This window comes from Camellia sinensis, chromosome 6 (genome assembly GCF_055761805.1).
Source record: "Camellia sinensis isolate YWXY chromosome 6, ASM5576180v1, whole genome shotgun sequence".
NCBI lineage: Eukaryota > Viridiplantae > Streptophyta > Magnoliopsida > Ericales > Theaceae > Camellia > Camellia sinensis.
Window position 1 is genome coordinate 189,732,358 of NC_138966.1, and position 22,158 is coordinate 189,754,515.

General features: G+C 37.8%; 1 protein-coding gene and 1 long non-coding RNA gene across 2 annotated transcripts; both read left to right on the forward strand.

Moving 5' to 3' along the window:
* Window positions 1–2,635: 2,635 nt before the first annotated feature.
* Window positions 2,636–3,859, forward strand: LOC145793923 (uncharacterized). The gene has a single exon (XM_082876827.1). The coding sequence runs from the start codon at window positions 2,636–2,638 to the stop codon at window positions 3,857–3,859; it is 1,224 nt and encodes a 407-aa protein (XP_082732953.1).
* A 12,558-nt stretch (window positions 3,860–16,417) lies between these two features.
* LOC114261321 (uncharacterized) lies at window positions 16,418–21,971 on the forward strand. The gene is made up of 2 exons (XR_003628906.2): window positions 16,418–16,618; window positions 21,441–21,971. It is a non-coding gene; the product is annotated as an uncharacterized LOC114261321 (long non-coding RNA).
* The last annotated feature ends 187 nt before the right edge of the window (window positions 21,972–22,158 follow it).

Below are 22,158 nucleotides of genomic sequence, written 5' to 3' on the forward strand. Positions count from 1 at the left end.
CTAGTTTGTTACCAAGTCTTAGTATTACAAATGTTGTGTCTATTTTGTTTAGTTTGTGTCATAGGTTGTTTTGTTATGTTATCCTTTTTGTTTAGCAGGAAGTAATTAAGGGTGCCTCTTTTCTTTCTATTCTATCTTTATCATATAATAATATCCTTTTATTATATGGAACGAAGTTTTTTTTCTTTGTCATGTAAAGAAAAAAGAAAAAAACATGAGTAGGGTGTAATTTACTTCAGAACTAGATCAAATCATTTGTGAAAACTTACTCATATCATAGGTTGTGTTCGAATAACAATAATCTTGAATGGGAATGAGAAGTTAATTATCGACTCAAGTGCGTTTCGAAACCGTGGCTCTCTCTCATCTCCGACCCTTTTTTCATCAAAACCCAACTCAATCGTAACACAAACGACAATCACCATCACGATCGACTCATTCTCCTTTCGAGTTCTTCTAATTTCCACTCCGTCAATTTCAAATCATTCCAATTTCAAAATAATTTCTAGGCTTTCCACCTTAAATTCCCTTCCAAGGGAAACCCCAATCTTTGTAAGGAGATTTGGGGTTCCTGCAATGGGTTGTTATTGATGCCCAATGGCTATTTCTCTTTCTTTTTGGTTAACCCATCTACTAGACAATCTAAAAAATTGCCAATTTCACATTTTTTAATCATCTCTGTTAATAAATATTTGTGTTTAGATAGTTATAGGCTTGGTTAGGATTCATCCAGTGATGACTACAAAGTTGTGAGTATTGCTCATTATGACTATGGTTATGATTTTGATGATAATATAGTCAGTGTGTATATGATGTAGTGTCATGTGCATAGCATGTGTTAGACAGTGTATCCTATAGGATTACCACATCACTTATAACTAACTTGGATATATTGAATTTGAATTAAATATTGAATTTCTCTCTCTAATATCTCGCTCTAAGTTCCTCTCTCTCTTGTTCTTGATTGACCTATCATCATTTGGTATCAGAGCCCAGAATCTGACCTGGTTCTCCCTGGCTGTGTATGAGGCTTCATCACCTCGTGTTCTACCCTTAGTTAAAGTAGCAATCTACCATAGATTCGAAGTCCTGATTCAATTTGGGGTTTGAATCTTGATCGCAGTCCTAATTGGAGCCCATCTGGAGCCTTCAACTGTTGAAGCCTTAGTTAGAGGAGTTACGACACAGTAGCGACCTATACAACCATTGTCATGTTTCGTGATCAACTAGAATTTGTCCATCGAAGGTGTGCCGACTCAACTTCGAGTCACTAAACCAACTTGCGACTTCGAATGGTAGTTTGCAAAGAGCCCTGTAGTTTGAACACGACTTGGGTCCTGAAGTTCGACAAGCCATCACGAAGCAGTAGTGGAAACCCCGTCGAACTCAAGACATAGAATCAAAGTTCGTAGTTTGCAAATTTGTAAGACTTTGATTCGGGAAGATCCTTATTCGAAATCCTTAAAAGTTCTTGAGATCACGACTTCTAACCCTTGAATTCATCTGCGGTTCACGTCATACCAGCTTCAAATCTGGGTTTTGTTCTCTTGCGATGAAATCTTATCTGGGTTGTTCTTTGAAGTTGTTCTGGACTCGATTAACTGAAATCAGCATGTGGGTAAATGATTCTTGAAGGCTTTAATCCATCTATGTTGAATTTCCTATGTTATATCGATTCTCAAATTCTTTAAATCTGTGTGTATCAATCTAAGTTCAATTCTTGTCTTCAATATTTTGGGTCTTGCCTCTGTTGTGACATTATTTGTTCACTGTGCTGAGATTGTATATTTGTGCATTGTTTTATCAATATTCAACTAGGTAAGATTACTGTGTCTCTATATATTCTTGAGAATTGTTCAATGGCTCAACGAGGTCGAGGTCGCAGGGGTGGTTGTGGTAGGGCTTATATCCCAAATTTGGGTGATCATGATGGGGGTAATGGGATTCCGTATCCAAGAGATGAGATGGCCGAGATGAGATGGAAAATTGCCACGTTAATTGAGACAGTGCAACGTCTCATACCTCCTACCGAGGGTAATGATGGTTCCGATGATACCGAAGGTGGGATTCATCATTCTTTTGGTAATATCTTTTAGGCCCCACGACAGCGTCGAACGGATGTGAGTAGGATGGAACACAAATGAGAGAACAATATCCAAATTGACCTTCCCGAATTTCATAGAAGCCTTAATCCCAATGAGTTCATCAATTAGCTTAACACCATTGAGCGGATCTTTGACTATGGAGAGGTCTCTATTGAAAAGAAAGTTAAGCTTGTGGCTATTCGGTTGAAGAGGAGTGCTTCCGCTTAGTGGGAACAACTTTAACTCAATCGTCGCCGATGTGGGATGGAGAAAATCCATGATTAGAAGAAAATGAAAAAGAAGTTAAAGGGCCATTTTCTACCATTCAACTACCTCCAAAGTGTTTATCACCGCCTTCATGTTCTTAAGCAAGATGGTAGTGTAAATGACAACATGAAAGCCTTTTATCAACTCATTGCACTGGTTGACTTAAAAGAAAGTGAGGAACAACCGGTGGTCCGCTATGTAAGCGACTTGAAATCTTCATCCAAGATGTTCTTGCCTTGCACACATTATATAGTGTTTCCGAAGCTTCTAATCGGGCCTTCACCATGGAGAAGAAAAAAAGTCGTCGTGTTTCCCAAATAAGACAATATTCCCAAAGAGGGTTCCAAGGTGGTTTTAGACCGGGTCCTTCCACTCCTAGCTTTGCCAAAGCTTATCCTCCTTCCAAGTTTGTGGATAAGGGTGCTTCCTTCTCTCGAGCTACTCGTTCTAATGATGTTTTCGAAAACCAACATACACCACAATGTGGGACATTCAAATGCTTTAAGTGTGGTGAACCGGGGCACAGATCTTCCGATTGCCGCAAGACCATGGGTAATAACCAAAACAAGGCACTTCTCATTGAAGAAGTTGAGGAGCATGGTGACTTTGAAGATGCTCCAATCTTTGATCCTTCGGGAAATGTGGCAATTGGTGGAGATAGTAATGAAGAAGACAGTCTTGTTCTTATGTTGAAGAAGACTCTTCTCTCACCAAAACTAGAGAGCCCAGAAGATTGGTTGCATACCAATATCTTTTATTCCACGTGCAACATTGGTGGCCGTGTTTGTAACATGATCATTGATAGTGGAAGTTGTGAGAACGTAGTTTCTCAAGAAGTGGTGGAAAAACTCAATCTTCCGGTGGAGGAACATCCCCATCCTTATTCTCTATCTTGGTTCAAGAAAGGCAATGAGATCAAGGATACCAAACGGTGCTTGGTTTCATTTTCCATCCGGAAAAAATACTTTGATGAGGCATGGTGTGATTTGGTGACTATGGATGCTTGTCGTATTCTACTTAGGCGACCTTGGCAATATGACCGACAATCTTTGCATGATGGAAAACGGAACACCTATACCGTTGTCAAGAATGATATCCGGTTTACCTTGCTTCCAATGAAGGGAAAGGTTACTTCCAAGGATGTTTCCAAGTCATCTCCTAGTGCCACTACGTTGCTTGTTTCCAAGGAGTTTGTGGAAGAGAGTTGGGATTTTAGGATTGTATTGGTATTGGTTCCAGTTGTGCACACGGGGGCTTCCAAACAAAAGGTTGAGGTGGCTACTCTTTTGGAAGAGTATTCCGATGTCTTTGCCCAAGAATTTCCTCCTGATTTACCTCCTATATGTGACATTCAACATTGTATTGATTTGGTACCTGGGTCGGCGCTTCCAAACAAACTGGCCTATCGCATGTCTCCAAAGAAGAAAGAAGAGTTGCAACGGCAAATAGAAGAGCTTTTGGCTAAAGGGTATATCGGGCCTGGCCTTCGTGTAGACACCTCATTTTGACGGCCTTTTGTAGCTTGACTTTTTCGTGCCCCCTTTCGGAAGCTCGAAAGATAAGCCCTACAGTTCGAACTCCCACGGTTCTGAATCTAATCTCACAAATGCAATGTGAAATTGATAAATACCAAAGAGTCCAAATTTGGAAAATCTTTTGGAAAATCAATTTTTAAATCAAAAATGCCAAAATTGAATTGCTTTGCCAGATACAGAGTCGCCACCTAAATATTTTATTTTGAGAAAATTAAGGAAACCCATGACTCGTGCCAAAGGCCACGTGTCCGTCATCACCAAAGTTACCTCAGCTCGGGAACTTAAGTACGAGAGGAGAGGGTCATGAATTGAGCACCCCCCTCGCCCGATCAAAAATCGGCCTCTACTAATCATGATATGGATCTTATGCACATTATATGCTCTTGTTCGGGTTTATTAGGCTAGCATTACTATGTGATGCGCACATACACAAGTATAGACTAATTTGCTCAAATTGGAACAATTCAATTTCATGTTTTGTTTTGCGAAAAGGGTTTGATTTTGCCACCTCAAGTGGGCTTAAGGTTTGCGAATTTGCCACTCAACAAAGTGGGCTTAAACGTACATTCATTGAATCATTCCAATTCAAGCAACAAGCTTTCATCCACAGGCATTCAAACAGTTTATAGCAATAAAGCACTTAAACTCATGGCAAGCATACTAGTCATAGCAGTCACTCACACTCATGCAAGTATGCTAAAGCATTAAAAAAACTCACCTAGTACTCCAAGCTAAGATAAACAAAAGAGTTAGAAAAAATGCATGGTTCCTAACTATGCCAAATGTCTAATGCAACACATGCAATATGCAATTAATAGGCTCGACTACTAATATGGCATATGGATCGATTCAAGACATACGGTCTAAACACATATTCAAAGAAGTATTGAAATGACAATGTGGTTAGAATGATACGCTGAGCCTCGGTGCATGCAATACAAGATGAATGGATGCAAGTGTAAGATATGCTAATTGAAACATGTCCCAAATCTAACCATCAAAAACAGATAAATAAAAGGGAGAAAGACGTAGGATTGGAAGAAATACAAATTATTACATCATGCTCTCACGAAGGAAAGTCTAAATGAATTAAGCTAACTAGCTAACTAAGCTAAGCTAATTAAGCTAATTATTACAAACCAAATAAATAGCAAAACTACTTAACTAATTATTATAACAACAAATGAACTAATTATTTAACTAATCTAGCTAACTAAAATAATTACATCATAACTAGTTAACTACTTAACTAATTAAAGAATTACAACTCAATTGTAATTAATAATTAAACTAAGCAATTAACTACTCTGCCCTGGGAAATGAGAGATGTGCACGCGCTTGCTCGGATTCTACCGAAAAGACCACCGTTTTGCTCCCGAATGCCTCGGTTTGCACAGTTGAACACCAGCACTGCTGTTCACTCTGTTCTGCCTTACCAAAACTCTGCTGAATTTTGCAACAATGGCTGGCCGGCCACTGGTAAAGGTTGTCGGCCACCAGCCGACCATGGTTGAAGGTTGTCGGCCATGGATAATGGTCTGCTGGCCATGGAAAGTGTTCTGCCGGCCACTAATGCATATGTTCATCTTGTTACAACAGAGGACAAACAGAGCATATACAGCGTATTTCAAAGGTTTTTTTGCGCAACTCACCCCTCATTTTCATGAGCAAATCCAAGGAGTAGTGAACTTAAGCCACAAACCAGCAACTCAAGCAATTCCATTGCATGATGGTTTGTAACTCAAGATGTGTAAGCTCAATAAATGCAAAACAAGACACAAACCTTCCCATTTTCATGAAAGATCAAGGGAAGAAAGTGACCTTGAAGACTTGGATCATTTCATCACTAGCAAGTGTGAAATGGTCTAAGTTCTATGTGCTCAATTAACGTCCGATTGAACACAACAAGTTATTATCTTGCTCACTTTTAGTCCCAAGTTTGAATTGCTCATTTTACTTTACCAACCATTCTTTAATCCAATTAAGTCCATTGGGTGAATTAAAGTCCTTTAATTGAAAGAGGGCTCAAAACACAAGTTGCTTTGGGTATGAAAGAAGTATCATACCGTTGATAATGAACCCCCTAAGGGACTAAACTATTAAGTATGGAACCTCAATTTCACACTTAGGCAAACAAGTGACTTGAAACCACTTTCAAAGCAAAATTAAAAGCCAAGAAAGGATGGAGGTTACAGAGATTATGCTTGCTGAAATTAAGTGAGAAAAACACTAAAACAATGCAACCAACTCAAACAAGTGGTGTCTAAAGGCCTAAAACACCAAGCTTGTGAGGACTATTACACTACAACTATGAAAAACAAAGCTCACATGCAACAAACAGCCAAAAACAGAGGCAAAGAAGTCTTATTCAGAGCCTAACGCATGCTAGAATTAAGTTACAAATGGCTAGAAAATAAGCTAACACATAGAGTTAACTAGGCTAGAAAACAAGATACAAGGAGGAGAGGCTAACCCCTCCAAATTTGGACTTCAAAACATGATTTTCACCATTGAAAATACTCTGAAAAACAGTGTTTAAAAGCTTAGAAAAAGATAGTAAAATGGCAGGAAACACAAGGGCAAAAGCCTCCAAAACAAGGTACAAAGAAGGGTGAACCACCCTTCAACCTTTATTGGCCTTAAACCATAAGTTTCAGCCCAAAAAATAAAGAGTTTATACAGCCCAAAAATAGTACAAAAAAAAGTGCTAAAATGAAGGAAAAAAGTAGCTAAAACAGGGCAATTAAGCTAGTAAACAAGCCAAATGAGGGGTGGCTAACCCTTCCATTTTTTGGACTTCAAAATCACTTTTTTAGCCTCTGAAAACCTCTAAAAATTAGTGGTAAAAAGCTCAAAAGAAGTTGATGAAAGAATGGGAAACACAAGTGTAAAGGCTTAGGAAACAAGGTGTAAAGAAGGGTGGCTAACCCCTTTACCTTTAATAGCCTTAAACCACAAGCTTTATCCCTTAAAAATAGGTTTTAAAGAGCTTAAAAACAACAAGAAAATATGGAAAACAAGTAGTGTAAAAATGGTACAAAGGTAAGAAAAAGTATACCTCTTGAAGATGAATGAACACCCTTAAGTCAAAAAAACACTAATTTCACACTCTCAAGTGCTTCAAGAGCTCAAATTCAAACTCAAATCATCTCAGCAAGAAGTTCTCTAGGTTTGGTTTAGAGTGTTTGGGCATAGGCTACGCAAGTTGCAAAAGAGAGAGAGAATTTTTTAAAATTATTTATTCACTCCTAATGTTTTCTAACCTTGAAAGATAAGAGGGAGGTCCTCTATATATAGAAATGTATGAGCTTTGGTCGAAAATATCTAAAAAAAGATAGCTGGAGCTTTATGGAAACGGCTGGAGAAAATATATGGGTTTTACACTGGTGGCCGGCAGGCGAAAAATGATGGCTTGCCGTCCACAAATGGTGGCTGTCGGCAGTGATGGCCGGTAGGCAAAAAATGATGGCTTACCGTCCACAAATGGTGGCTGCTGGCTATGCTTCCTGTCCGACTTCAAATGGGCATATCTCCCTCATTTGGACTCGGTTTTAGGTCATTCTTCAGTCTAAATTGAAGCCCCAGAAGTCTACTTTCCAATGTTCATAGCGTCACATCTAAATTCTAAGTGTTCAAAGAGATATGCCTATTTTAGTGAAGGTTGCTCAATTCTCCCTCAAAGGTTTGATGCCTAACTTCTTCCCCAACTAGGTTTCTTCCCTCTCCTTCAATTTTCTTCCAACTTCAAACCTCTAAATAAGATGTTTTAAATATTTTTCAAAGAGTTCATCTCTTTTCCATTTATTTCCACTTTGTCCTTGCTCAGTTTACCGAAAAGTGCAACATTTGACGAAATGCGAGCCTCGGAACATCGTAAAAACATTTTCAAAAATATTTTGAAAGAGAGGGTTTTGAGGTCTAAAATAGTTTTGGTCGAAAAAATTTTGGTCCAAAATGGGGTGTAACGTTGGGATTTAAAGCTCTTCTTGCTGAAGAAATCAAACATTTGCATAGCACATATTTCATTATCGAGTGATCAATCAATGGCACCCAAGTCTTAAGGGCGGTCAAAAATGGGTTGTCTACACCCATGCGACTGGGACATCATCACTTGCACACCCAATGATGAGTGTATATGCTTGTCAAGTGCTCGAAGCCCTCAGCAGAATGCCACAGTTTTGAGCCTTCCAAACCTTGTACCCCTGTTGTCTTGTTTTTGGACCAAACCTAGAGATCTTCAAGCCTGCAACCTTTTGTGGCTTGCCGGCCCCTTCTATGGGCTACCGACCATCACTTCTGGTTGCCGGCCACCATTAGTGACCGACTAGCGCCAATGTGTTTTACAGATATTTCGTGACAACTGTGCCAGCTGTTTGCACAAATGCTTACATCTGCTCCCACGTGTATGAATGGATGTTTTTGAGGGGGTTGTGTGTTTGTGTATATATAGAGGACCTTCTCCCTTGGTTTTAAGGTTAGAAAAATTTTAGGAACAAAAATATCCTCTCTCTCTCTCTTGCAACTTGGATAACCTTTGCCCAAACACTCTAAACCAAGCTAGAAAGCTTCTTGCTGAGGTGATTTGAGCTTGAATTTGAACTCTTGAAGCACTTGAGAGTGTGAAATTGTTGGTTTATGCTTTTGTACCATCTTTACACCACTTGTTTCCCATCTTTTCTACTGATTTTTTAGTTGTTTAAAACCTTTATTTTTGGTGTGAAACTTATGGATTAAGGCCATTAAAGGTTGAGGGGTGGTTCACCCTTCTTTATAACTTACTTTCAAGGCCTTTACCTTTGTGTTTTCCACCCTTACACTTTCTTTTTTTTTAGCTTTTAAACACTGATTTTCAGAGTTATTTTAGTGGTCAAAGTGTTTTTTTGAAGTCCAAAATTGGAGGGGTTAGCCTCCCCTCCTTATGTCTTGCTTATTAGCCTAGCATGCTCTATGTTTTAGCTTATTGTCCTAGCTATTTTTGTCTTAATTCCAGTATGTTTTAGGACTTATTTAGCACTGTTTTAAGACTATTTTTAAGTATTCATTGCATTTGAACCTTATATTGCATGCTTGTAGTGTAATTGTCCTCATGTGTTTGGTGTTTTAGGCCTTAGACACCACCTCATTTAAGTTGATTGCATTTATTTATGGCTTTCCATACTTGTGATCACCTTTAATAACATCTACAATCTCCATCCTTTCTTGGTTTTTTTCTTTGCTTTGAAAGTGGTTTCAAATTATTTGTTTGTTTAAGCATGAGATTGAGGTGTCATGCTTAATGGTTTAATCCCTTTAGGGGTTCATTACTAACGGTATGATGTCTCTTTCATGCCCAAAGCAACACTTGGTTTGAGCCCTCTTTCCATTAGAGGACTTAAATTCACTTGTGGACTTAATTGATTAAAGAATTGAGAGGCAATTAAAATGGAGTAATAAAATTGGTGATTAAAAAGGTGCAAGATAATAACTTGTTTGGGTTCAATAGGACGTTAATTGAACCCTTGAATCTTGAGTTGTTTCAAACTCATTAGTGATGAAAACGGTTCAAGATTCATTGTCAATTACTTCCCTTGATCTTTCATGATAGGGAGGTGGTTTTGAGTCTTGTTTTATTGCATTCATTGAATTTTACCACTTGATTCATAAGCCATCATGCAATGAAATTGTATCCATTAGTGGTTTGTGAATCAAACTTACTACTCCTTTGAGCTGTTCAAATGATAAGAATGCGTAAATTGTGCAAACAAACCCTTGAGAATACACTGTCTCTACTCTGCTTGCTCTCTATTGCAGTAGGGAAGCCCAGTCATCAATGGAAGGCAGGCCCTCTGTCGACCACCAGTGAAAAATCCAACAGTGTACTTTTGAAGCAGAATAGAGTTAGTCTGGAGATGGAAATCAGTGCAAATGTTCTACTATGCAACAGAGGCATTGAGCAGCAGAAACAGCGGCTTTTTCAGATGGAAACCGCATTCATGCATGAGCCCTCCATCAATCCTCGGGGTCCATGTTGTAAATATATTAGTGTTGAGCTTAAAATAGTGGCTTTTTAATTAATTAGTTAGAATAGCTAATTCGTCTCATGTTATAATTATTTTAGTTAGCTAGATTAGTTAATTAATTAGTTCATTTGGTTTGTAGTAATTAGTTAAGTAGTTTAGCTAAATTATTCATTTGTTGTTGTAATAGCTAGGTAATTAGGTAGCTAGTTAGTTTATTCGGACCCTCCTGTGTAAGGGCACAATGTTTTAATAATGTGTATGTCTTCCAACCACACGTCTTTCTCCCTTTTATTTACTAGCTTATAATGGTTAGTTTAGGTCATCATGTTTTGTTTAGCATTCCCATGTTTGCTTCCACTTGTTTTGCATGCACCGAGGCTTGATTCATCATTCTAACTTGCATTATCATTTAAATACTTCTTTGAATACGTGCTTAGATCACATGTTATCAAGTTGATTCATATATCATATTAGTAGCCGAGCCTATTAATTGCATATCGCATGTGTTGCATTAGTCATATTGCCTAGTTAGGATCATGCATCTTTCTAACTTTATAATCTTTTTAGCTTCGAGTACTAGATAAGCTTTTGTTAGCTTTAACATAATTGTATGAGTGTGATTGTTGCCATGTCTAGCATGTTTGCCATGAGGCTAATTGCTTAAGTGCTATAATTGCTTGAAATGCCTGTGGATGAAGGCTAATTACTTGAATTGGAATAATTTGAGTAATGTTTATATGCGATCACTTTTTCAAGTGGTATATATTCGAAGCAATTTTCAAAACAAACATGAATTAAGTGTTCCAATTCTTGCAAGTTAGTCTATACTTGTGTGTGTGCGCATCACATAGTAATGCTAACCTAATAAACCGGAACAAGAGTATATAATGTACATAAGATTCATATCATGATTAGTAGAGGTCGATCTTTGATCGGGCGAGTGGGGGTGCTCAATTCATAACCTTCCCCTCTCGCACCTAAGTTCCCGAGCCGAGACAATCTTGGTGATGATAAACACGTAGCCTTTGGCACAAGTCATGGGTTTCCTAAATTTCTCTAAAAAATATTTAGGTGGCGACTCTGTATCTGGCAAAACAATTCATTTTTGGCAATTTGATTCAAAATCGATTTTACAAAAGATTTTCTGGATTTGGACTCTTTGGTGATTATCTATTTCACATTGCACTTGTGAGATTAGATTCAATACCGCTAGAGTCCGATACTATAGGGCTTATTCGTCTTCCGAAAGGGGGCATGAAAAAACCGAGCTACACTTAGCCCTTGTGGTGTTTTGGCACTTTTGACACCTAAGAAGGATGGCTCTTGGTGTATGTGTGTGGATAGCCATGCAATCAATAAGATTACAATCAAGTACCGCTTTCCAATTCCAAGATTGGGTGATATGTTGGATTGCCTTGCGGATCAAAGGTGTTTTCTAAGATTGATCTTAGAAGCGGGTATCATCAAATCCACATCAAGCCTGATGATGAGTGGAAAACGGCCTTTAAAACACCTCATGGCCTATTTGAGTGGCTTGTGATGCCATTTGGACTTACCAATGCTCCGAGTACTTTTATAGGAGTGATGACACAAATGTTGCAACCACTTTTGGGGGTGTGTGTAGTAGTCTACTTCGATGATATCTTGATCTATAGTCAAAGTTTGGAAGAGCATTCGTGCCACCTTCGGCAAGCCTTTGAACTTTTAAGGTGAGACAAGTTCTATGGCAACACTAAGAAGTGCACCTTTGCCATGGACCAAGTCATCTTCTTGGGATATGTTGTGTATTCTAGTGGGGTGCTTATGGATATAGAGAAGGTCAAAGAAAATGTGGAATGGCCTACTCCTTCTAGTATCCAAGAAGTACGGCGTTTTCATGGTTTGGCTACTTTCTATAGGCGATTTATCCGAAACTTTAGTAGCATCGCTGCCCCTTTGACCAACATTCTCAAGCTTAAAGTTTCTGAGTGGAGCAAGGAAGCCGCTGATAGCTTCTATCTTTTGAAGAAGTTGCTTACCGAGGCTCCAATTTTGGCATAACCAGATTTTGACAAGACCTTTGAACTTGATTGTAATGCATCGGGATTAGGTATTGGAGGTGTCCTTAGCCAAGAAGAGCGGTCCATTGCTTTCTTTAGTGAAAAGTCGAATGGGGCTAAGCTCAAGTATTCCACTTATGACTTGGAATTTTATGCCATTATCCAAGCCATCAAGCATTGGAGCTACTATCTTGCATACAAGGAGTTTGTGCTCAACACCGATCATAAGGCTCTCAAGTACATTAATAGTCAATCCCATCTTAACAAGCGCCATGCCAAATAGGTGGCCTACTTGGAACAATTCACATTCTCTTTGCGCCACAAATCGGGGGTTCTCAATAAGGTGGCCGATGGGTTGAGTAGGCAAACGACTCTCTTGATTGAAATGAAAAATGAAGTTATGGGTTTTGATGAATTTCGCATATTCTATACAAGTGATCCTTACTTTTCCAAGATCTTTGATGCTTTGCAAATGAGGGATAGGACGGCTTGTCCAAGTTACATGATAAGAGATGGATTCATCTTCCATGGCCTTAAGTTGTGTGCTCCTAGTTATTCCTCGAGGGCACATTTGTTGGTGGAGCATCACAAGATAGGGCTTTTTGGTAAGGACAAGACCCTTGGGTTGCTTCAAGATGCTTATTATTGGCCGGGCATGACCAAGGATGTGCAAAGTCATGTGAAGCGTTGTCAAATTTGCCAAAGGAGCAAGGAGACTGCCACTAATGAGGGGCTATATTTCCCTTTACCGGTGTCAGATGCTCCTTGGCGGTGCATTAGTATGGACTTTGTGTTGGGCCTCCCTTATACTCAAAGGCGAAGTGATTTTATCATGGTAGTGGTGGACCGTTTCTCCAAGATAGCACATTTCATACCTTGCAAGAAGACCATGGATGCTACAAACATTGCTAATCTCTTCTTCAAGGAAGTTTACAAGTTGCGTGGGGTGCCTACTTCTATTGTATCCGATAGAGATGCTAAGTTCCTTGCTCACTTTTGGAGAACTTTGTGGCGGAAAATTGGCACAGACTTGAGTTTTATTACTACATTCCATCCGCAAATCAATGGTCAAATGGAGGTCATGAACCATAGCCTTGGCAACTTGTTGTGGTGTCTTGTGAGGGATCACCCCAAGAGTTGGCATGGCTTCCTTCCTTCGGCTGAATTTGCTTACAATTCATCTATCAACCGCACCATAAATACTTCTCCCTTTAAAGTAGCTTATGGGACAAGGCCGTCAAGTGTGGGGGATTTGGTGTCTTTGCCACTCTCAAGGAGAGGAAGTGTTGAGGCGGAGGAAATGGCCACATTTATGAAAAGCATTCATTCTCAAGTGAGGGCACAAATTGAAAAGTCTAATGCGACGTATAAGGCGGCCGGTGATGTGCATAGGCGAAGAGTGGTGTTTGAAGTAGGGGATCTTGTATGGGTGGTATTGAGCAAAGAGAGATATCCTCGTGGTACCTACGCTAAGTTGAGTGACAAGAAGGTGGGACCTTGTGAGGTGTTGCACAAACAATGCTTATAAAGTCAAGCTACCGCCTCATTTAGGCATCTCTAATACCTTTAACATGCAACACCTTGTATCATACTTTCCGGATGCCTCTTCCATTGATGATACCTCTACCCTTGTAATATAGTTCCTTGAAAAGTTGTCGTCTTGTACTTTGGGTTTGTGTCTTTCATTTATAATATTGGTTGTATTTTGTTGTCTTCACTTGAAGACAAGTCTTTTCCTAAGAGGGGGAGTATGATGTAGTGTCATGTGCATAACATGTGTTAGATAGTGTATCCTATAAATAGAGGATTACAACATCACTTGTAACTAACTTGGATATATTGAATTTGAATTGAATTGAGAATCTCTCTTTCTAATATCTCTCTCTAAGTTCCTCTCTCTCTAGTTCTTGATTGACCTATCATTAGTATAGCTTAAGAACTAGTTCATGGAGAAGAATTGAGGACTCTCCCTAGTTACTAGTTTCATTCGAATTTGAAAAGTCCAATTAGGCGTATTCTTTCCTCAATTTTGACCAATTACTAGAAAAAAATTACATATCATATCCCTTTTTTTTTTTTCAAGAGAATGCTATCTAAAAAACAAATAGATAATGAATAGAAAAGAATGATTCCTTTTGAACAATAGATGTCTTTCACATCCAACTAGAATAATGAGTAACCTCTTGATTCAAAGTTGTAATAATCTGAATCGACTTGACTAAAAAGGTTGGCTCATTTTATTTATAATATAAAATAAAATATTCCTATTACCTACTGCTTTGGACTAATCAATATGATTTGAAATTCTTTTCACTCGCCAAGGATTTTTGTTAATGGGGCTCTTTATTGGTTTGCTAGTAGTTTTGTGGGTTCAAATAATTCGACCGTAATTGCTTCACTTGATTTAACAAATGAAAATTTTGGAGATGTGCCATCTCCTGTTGATGACTTTGTTTTATTTGAAGGGCTCAGTGTTCTTGGAGGGTGCCTTTGTATACTTGTTTCTCGCTGTGGTGGTTGTAAAGATGTTTGGGTGATGAAAGAGTATGGTGTGAAGGATTCTTGGACCAAATTTACAATCAATCATGGTTGTTTTCCTTTGTGCAAAGCGTTGTGTTTATCAAAGACTGGTGAATTTTTGTTGGGGATTTGTCAAAAAAAGTTAATCTTCTACAATCCACAAGAGAAAAAAATTAAGAGACTTGTGGTTCAAGCCTGTCCAAATAATTTTGTAGCAAAAACTTACGTGGAAAGCCTTGTTTCACCCAATTGCAGCAATATGATCATGAGGCAATAGCAAGCATCAATATTAGTACTGTATAGGTATCATGGATCAACTTACATATTTTTCATTATACTTTTATCTATCTATGTTGCTCTATTGTTGTCTCTTTTTCCTTTACGTTATTATGACGGTGTAAATTTAATTTGTTATGTTGTATGGAGTGTGTTTATATATTTTGATTATACATCTTTGGCTTAAGTGGCTGGGGTCAAATTTTGCAAGATTGGTGTGCTCGTCTTTAATCCTCACAGAGAGAGGTTTAAGGCCTTTCTTTCCAGTTTATTTTTGGTTATGCTTTAGGTTGATATTATTGGTAACCTATCACACCCGTTTTGTTGTTTGTTTTTGGTCAACTGCAAATGAATCTGGCAAACATTATAAAGTTGGTTAGATTTTGAAGATGATTGATGCAGTCATCTTCATTTTGTCAATCTTCCTTTCCATCTCACATTTATCATTCCAACTCCAAATAATATATATATATATATATATTTATATTTATATTTCCCTTATGATTCTGTCGGTTAGGATGTGACGCTTTAAAGGCCTTTGAAAACAAAGTGGCAAAGAAATTGCATGAATATTTCAGGAAAAAAGTTATTACTTTTTTGGTTACTGGAATTTATTGAGAACTACAGATTGCACATGGCTAATTCAATATAACATGCTGCTACAAGTGAAGATCCGAGATCTGGGCTATTTTTAGAAGGCCTTGAGGATATTGATGAACCATTCTCGAGGGAAAAGTATTTCATCAAGATGATTGATTGATGGAAGAGGTTTTGGGTGTAGAGCTTTCATTGATATTTATAGTTCTATGATATTGAGTTTCTGTCACACTGTTCTGATGGTGAATATAGATAGTAGCTTTGGTTGATTATGGCATGCTTTTGTATTGTTGTTCATGTTATGGACTGTCAAATAGCCGAAAGAATTTTTATTTTGCATTTTCACTAGTGCCATTGATATCTATAGTTCTTCATGTGTCCGTTTGTCATTGTACGTATATTTGGAAACCACACAAACATGTGAACTCATATTGGTTTGGGGCAATGCCAGTTGGTGGAGATGTTCCCAATTTTCTGAATCACAGAAGTGCAATATTTTAATTATTCAGGAATTGGAGTTAAAACGGAGTCAGTTTTTCTGTTTGTGATTCTGTGAATTGTTACATATTCTTCCGCTTTCAAAAGGAGTAACAACACAAAATCCAAGTTTACAGTCTGAGCATGAGGCCTCAAGCAGTTGTCACCAGTCAAACATTATAAACTTTTATTTTCTGTTATCTTTTGGTTGCCTAGAAAATAAGGGAGAGGAAAATGTTTAGTAAAGATTATTTATTCACTAAAAGTAAATTATACAGAAAGGAGAGTGTTGATGGAAGTGGTTGCGGGTGATAGGAGATAGTTGATGGTTGTTGGAGGTGGGAGCACTCACTGGCAGTGTTTGCTAGTGATGGTGGCCGTAGATAGGGGAAGCCAAAGATGGTGATGGGCCAGGTGTGGTGGCCGAAGGCGTGGGGAGGAAGAAGTCATGAAATTTGTTCTCAAAACAAGTAAAAATAATTTTTTAAACTAGAATTTTATAAATTTTATAAATTGTTTATAGTTTTTTTTTTTTTTTTAAAAAACAAAAATAAACATCAAATGAGTTTTTATTTCTACCAATAATTTTTTTAAAGCATATAAATGGAAAATTATAGTCATAAATATTACTGGAAGATCTGACTTGAGGACGACAGTGCGATAACCCTAATTTAAATGCATATACAAGATTGAACAAGGGAAACAGACTATCACGTCTCTCAACACCTCTGAAGCTCTCACGAGACGACAATGGCGAACCTTTCCGAAGAGATTATCATCGAAATACTGTCGAGACTCCCCATCACCACTCTCTGCCGATTCAGGTCTGTTTCGAAACCATTGCTCTCTCTAATCTCCAACCCTCACTTCATCAAAACCCACCTCATTCTCCTATCCAACTCTCTCGATTTCTATTCCGTCCCTCTCAAATCGTTCCAATTCAGCCACGATTCATTGGCTGCTCTGCATCTAAAATTCCCACCAAATCAATACCCTAATCATGGTCGCTGGTCTTTGCGTGGTTCGTGTAATGGCTTGTTACTAATGCTCCATAACGGTCGCTCTTGCTTTTTGGTTAACCCATCTACTAGACAGTCTAGAAAAATACCCAATTCACCTTTTTCAAAAAAGTCTACATTTTGTTATAAATTTTATTGTGATAGTTATGGACTTGGCTATGATTCATCGAATGATGACTACAAAGTTGTGAGAATTTCTCATTATTTCTGTATTTCTGATTGTACTGATAGTAATATAGTCAGTGTGTAGGCAAAAAGTACCAATTCATGGAGAAGGATTGAGGATTATTCTTATCCGGGTAACCCTTTTATATTCAAATGCCCATCGGGTATTTTTGTTAGTGGCTCTCTCCATTGGTTAACTAAGGATTCGAATAATTTGGATGTTATTGCTACATTTCATTTGGCAGATGAAAATTTCTAGATTATGCCATTGCCAACTCTGGTACAGAGCATCCTTACAACAAGGAACAATGGCCACAAGGAGCTGAAAACTCCACCTCATATAGTTTGAGGAACTAAGAAAGATAGGCCCTTGCAAAATTTTAGCATACAGCAGCATGTTGAGATATCGTGCACTAGCCTTGTTTATATATATAATTAATTTGGTGTTAGAAAGAAAATTATGTGATGGAAAGAAAGACCGACAAAATGAAGATGATAAACTCAGTCATCTTCAAAATCTAACCAACTACACCATGTGGTTGACAGATTCACTTGCGGTTGCCCAAAAACGAAAAAAAAAAAAAATGGACATGGTGAAAAATGATTCATGCAGCTAACCACACTAGATTGAGATTTGGGACACAACACTTAGTTTGGTTTGGCCTTAAATTGTGTTAATTCTACCTTATTTTGTTTATCTGGCTCTCTCTATCTGACAATTAAAGCAAGCACACCAACCATGGGAATTTGACCCTAGCCACTTGAATCCATTTAAGCCAAAATTCGATGTTAAAAATATAAACTCACACTGTTCTACTTAACATCAATAGAAAAGAGACAACAATGCAGGAAAATAGACATAGAAGTAAAATGGAATGACAAAAGACGGTTTAGTTCAATCATTCATGTTGCCTTGTGAGATGCTGGGCATTGGCTGCATGGGCTCTTGATCATATTGCTGCAATTGGGTGAAACAAGGCTCTCAACATAAGTTTCGACACCAAAATGATTTAGCATGCCTCGAACCACTAGTTCCTTAGATTTATTCTCTTGCAAATTGTAGAAGACTAGCTTATTTGCATGCATATCCAACAAAAATTCGTCAGTGGTGCCTCAAAAAGAAAAATCACAAAATCGATTGTAATTTTAGTCCAAGAATCCCTCACACCGTAATCTTTCATCACCCAAACATCTTTACGATCATCATCATGAGAAACAAGTAGATATAGGCACCCTCGAACAACACAAAGCTCAGGATATAGGTTCAATTCATCATTAGAAGAACAAGGAGATGGCAAATGTCGAAAATTTTCGTCTCGTAAATCAAGTAAAGCAATTACATCCGCCTTATTTGAATGCACGTGACTACTCACTAACCAGTGGAGAGCCCAACTAATTAGAATCCCCAGTGAAGACCCATAAGCAAATAAGGACAATCCTTAATCCTTCTCCATGAATTGGTTCTTAGATTATACACAGTGACTATATTATCAACAATATTGCAATCATATTCATAATGAGAAATCCTCACACCTTTGGAATCATAATCAAACCCATGACTATCTAAACAATATTTATACTCAATTGAAAAAGGAGATTTGGGTAATTTTTTAGATTGTCTAGTAGATGGGTTCACCAAAAAGTAAGAGTTATAGCGATTGAGCATTAATAACAAGCCATCACAAGAACCAGAAATCTCCCTACAATTAGGGTTTTGGTTTGGGGGGGAATTTGAGGCGAATGGCCATGAAATCGTCGCAGAATTGGAATGATTTGAAATCCACGGATTGGAAAATGTAGGATCTAGAAACGAGAATGAATCGCTCGTGTTTGTTTTCGTTGTTGGTGTTGCGAGTGAGTTTGAGGTGGGTTTTGATGATATGACGATCGGAGAAGAGACAGAGCCATGGTTTCGAAACGCACCTAGAGAGGTGATTAGGAGTCTCAAGAGTATGTCAAGGATGATCTCTTCTGGAAGGTTCGGCATTGCCATTTGAGAAGCTTCAACTGATTGCGGTGCGTTTCAAAGCCATGGCTCTATCTCTTCTCCGATCGTCATTTCATCAAAACCCGCCTCAAACTCACTCGCAACACCAACAACGAAAACAAACACAAGCGATTCATTCTCGTTTCTAGATCCTGCATTTTCCAATCCGTGGATTTCAAATCATTCCAATTCCGCGACGATTTCGTGGCCGTTCGCCTCAAATTCCCCCCCAAACCAAAACCCTAATTGTAGGGAGTTTCTGGTTCCTGTGATGGCTTTTTATTGATGCTCAATCACTATAACTCTTACTTTTTGGTGAACCCATCTACTAGACAATCTAGAAAATTACCCAAATCTCCTTTTTCAATTGAGTATAAATATTGTTTAGATAGTTATGGGTTTGATTATGATTACAAAGTTGTGAGGATTTCTCATTATGAATATGATTGCAATATTGTTGATAATATAGTCACTGTGTATAATCTAAGAACCAATTCATGGAGAAGGATTAAGGATTGTCCTTATTTGCTTACGGGTCTTCACCGGGGATTCTAATTAGTTGGGCTCTCCACTGGTTAGTGAGTAGTCGCGTGCATTCAAATAAGGCGGATGTAATTGCTTTACTTGATTTACGAGACGAAAATTTTCAGCATTTGCCATCTCCTTGTTCTTCTGATAATGAATTGAACCTATATCCCGAGCTTTGTGTTGTTCGAGGGTGCCTATATCTACTTGTTTCTCATGATGATGATCGTAAAGATGTTTGGGTGATGAAAGATTACGGTGTAAGGGATTCTTGGACTAAAATTACAATCGATTTTAGTGATTTTTCTTTTGGAGGCCGCTGTGTTTATCAACCACTGGCGAATTTTTGTTGGATATGCATGCAAATAAGCTAGTCTTCTACAATCCGCAAGAGAAGAAATCTAAGGAACTAGTGGTTCGAGGCAGGCTAAATCATTTTGGTGTCGAAACTTATGTTGAGAGCCTTGTTTCACCCAATTGCAGCAATATGATCAAGAGCCCATGCAGCTAATGCCCAGCATCTCATAAAAGATTACTACTAGGTAGGCAACATGAATGATTGAACTAAACCGCCTTTTGTCATTCCATTTTACTTCTATGTCTATTTTGCTGCATCGTTGTCTCTTTTTTATTGATGTTAAGTAGAACAGTGTGAGTTTATATTTTTAACATAGAATTTTGGCTTAAATGTATTCAAGTGGCTAGGGTCAAATTCCCATGGTTGGTGTGCTTGCTTCAATTGTCAGATAGAGAGAGCCAGATAAACAAAATAAGGTAGAATTGACGCAATTCAAGGCCAAACCAAACTAAGTGTTGTGTCCCAAATCTCAATCTAGTGTGGTTAGCTACATGAATCATTTTTCACCATGCCGATTTTTTTTTTTTTCGTTTTTGGCCAACTGCAAGTAAATCTGTCAACCACATGGTGGTTGGTTAGATTTTGAAGATGATTGAGTTTATCATCTTCATTTTGTCGGTCTTTCTTTCCATCTCATAATTTTCTTTCGAACACCAAATTAATTATATATATAGACGATTCAATTGGTCAGGATATGGTTACTTCAAAAACTTTTGCAAACTACAGAAGAACAAGGCTAGTGCACGATATCTCAACATACTGCTGTAAGCTAAAATTTTGCAAGGGCCTATCTTTTTTAGTTCCTCAAACTATATGAGGTGGAGTTTTCTGCTCCTTGTGGCTATTGTTTCTTGTTGTAAGGATGCTCTGTACCAAGTGATTGCTATTAAGATGATTGATATTATCATTCTTCATTTTGTCAGTCTTTCCTTCCATCTCATATATTTCTTTCTAACACCAAATAATATAGGGGAAATATCACCAGTGGTATTTTCAAAAAATTATTACAAATCAATGGTAAATCTTATAAATGTTAATAATTAAAAATTTTAACTTTTTTATGATTTCGTAATTTTTTTTCCCCAAAGAATCACTGTTTTGTATTTCTCCCAATAATATATATGTCCTATATGATTTTGTTGGTCAGGATGTGATGCTTTAAATGCTTTTGAAAACAATAACGATGTGACAAAGACACTGCATCAATATTTTCAGGAAAAGTTTCCTGAAGGTGATTAAAAATGAATTTTTTTTGTTGGTTCTTGAATTTAATGAAAACTACGGGTGCCCATAGGCTCGTCGTTGAGTTGAGACATGTTTTATATATTTTTTTTGCAAAGTTGTGAATGTTTATACGCATATTTTTTGTTTGTTTGTTTCTTGAATAAAAATTCATCATGACATTTTGTCATGATTTCATTTGTACTTTCATTTATTCTTCCAGTTATACATTTGTTGAAACAAACTGACCATAGGGATACATGTAAGTAACTAAGCATAATTAAAAAAAAATATGCAACTTACCTGAATCATTGTGAAGTTCCTTTTTCATTTTGTTTCCTGAATGGAAGTGTTTCTTTTGTTCCTATTAGGTCCCTCCAAGTACAGATGGAAGCATGCGAAGCCAAGAATAAAGCGGATTTGTCAAAGGCAAAGAGATATAGGTTGGATGAGTGAACCATTCAGCTCCAAGAGTGATGGTTTCATCCGGTAGAATAACGTGGACAGAGAGCCACCAGGCTATTTGAGATCCTCAATGGAAGTAGGTATTTATCAAGATGCATGTGGGAAGGATGACGGCTTAGTTGAATAGGCTTGAGTGACTTTTATATTTTTGTTGGGCTGATGTTACTCCATGTTATTTGGTGGTGGTGTCAGTAATGTGAATTTGTTAACATTAGTGTCATTTTGATATCAGAAGTGCTGTAGAGCTCTAATTAGAGCTGCTACAGTGCAGCTCTAATGAGCTGTCCACCTTTAAAAAAAAAAAAAGAACAAACAGTGAAGTAAAAGACAAAAAATGGGAAGGAAGAAGACAAATTAGTGCTCCATTAGAGCTCTCTTTTTAGTGTAAATCATTTTTGTTTTGATATTTATGTGATGATGTGCAAGTTTTTTCTCCACTTTGAATCGGTGTCTGTATGTCTTCTTTTTCTTCCTTTTTATTCTGGTTGAATTTTTTTTCAGGCTAAGAAGTACAAAAGGGAACATTTTGGCTTATGCCATAATATTGTTTGTACTGTGGTCTCATTGTGTTGAGTCCCTATCCTCTAATGCAAATTTGTAATCAAGGCAGGAAACAAAATTGGG

What these genes read in the sequence shown, in the direction of transcription:
- LOC145793923 (XM_082876827.1), top strand. Translation starts at nt 2,636, where the DNA reads ATGGAGAAGAAAAAAAGTCGTCGTGTTTCCCAAATAAGACAATATTCC.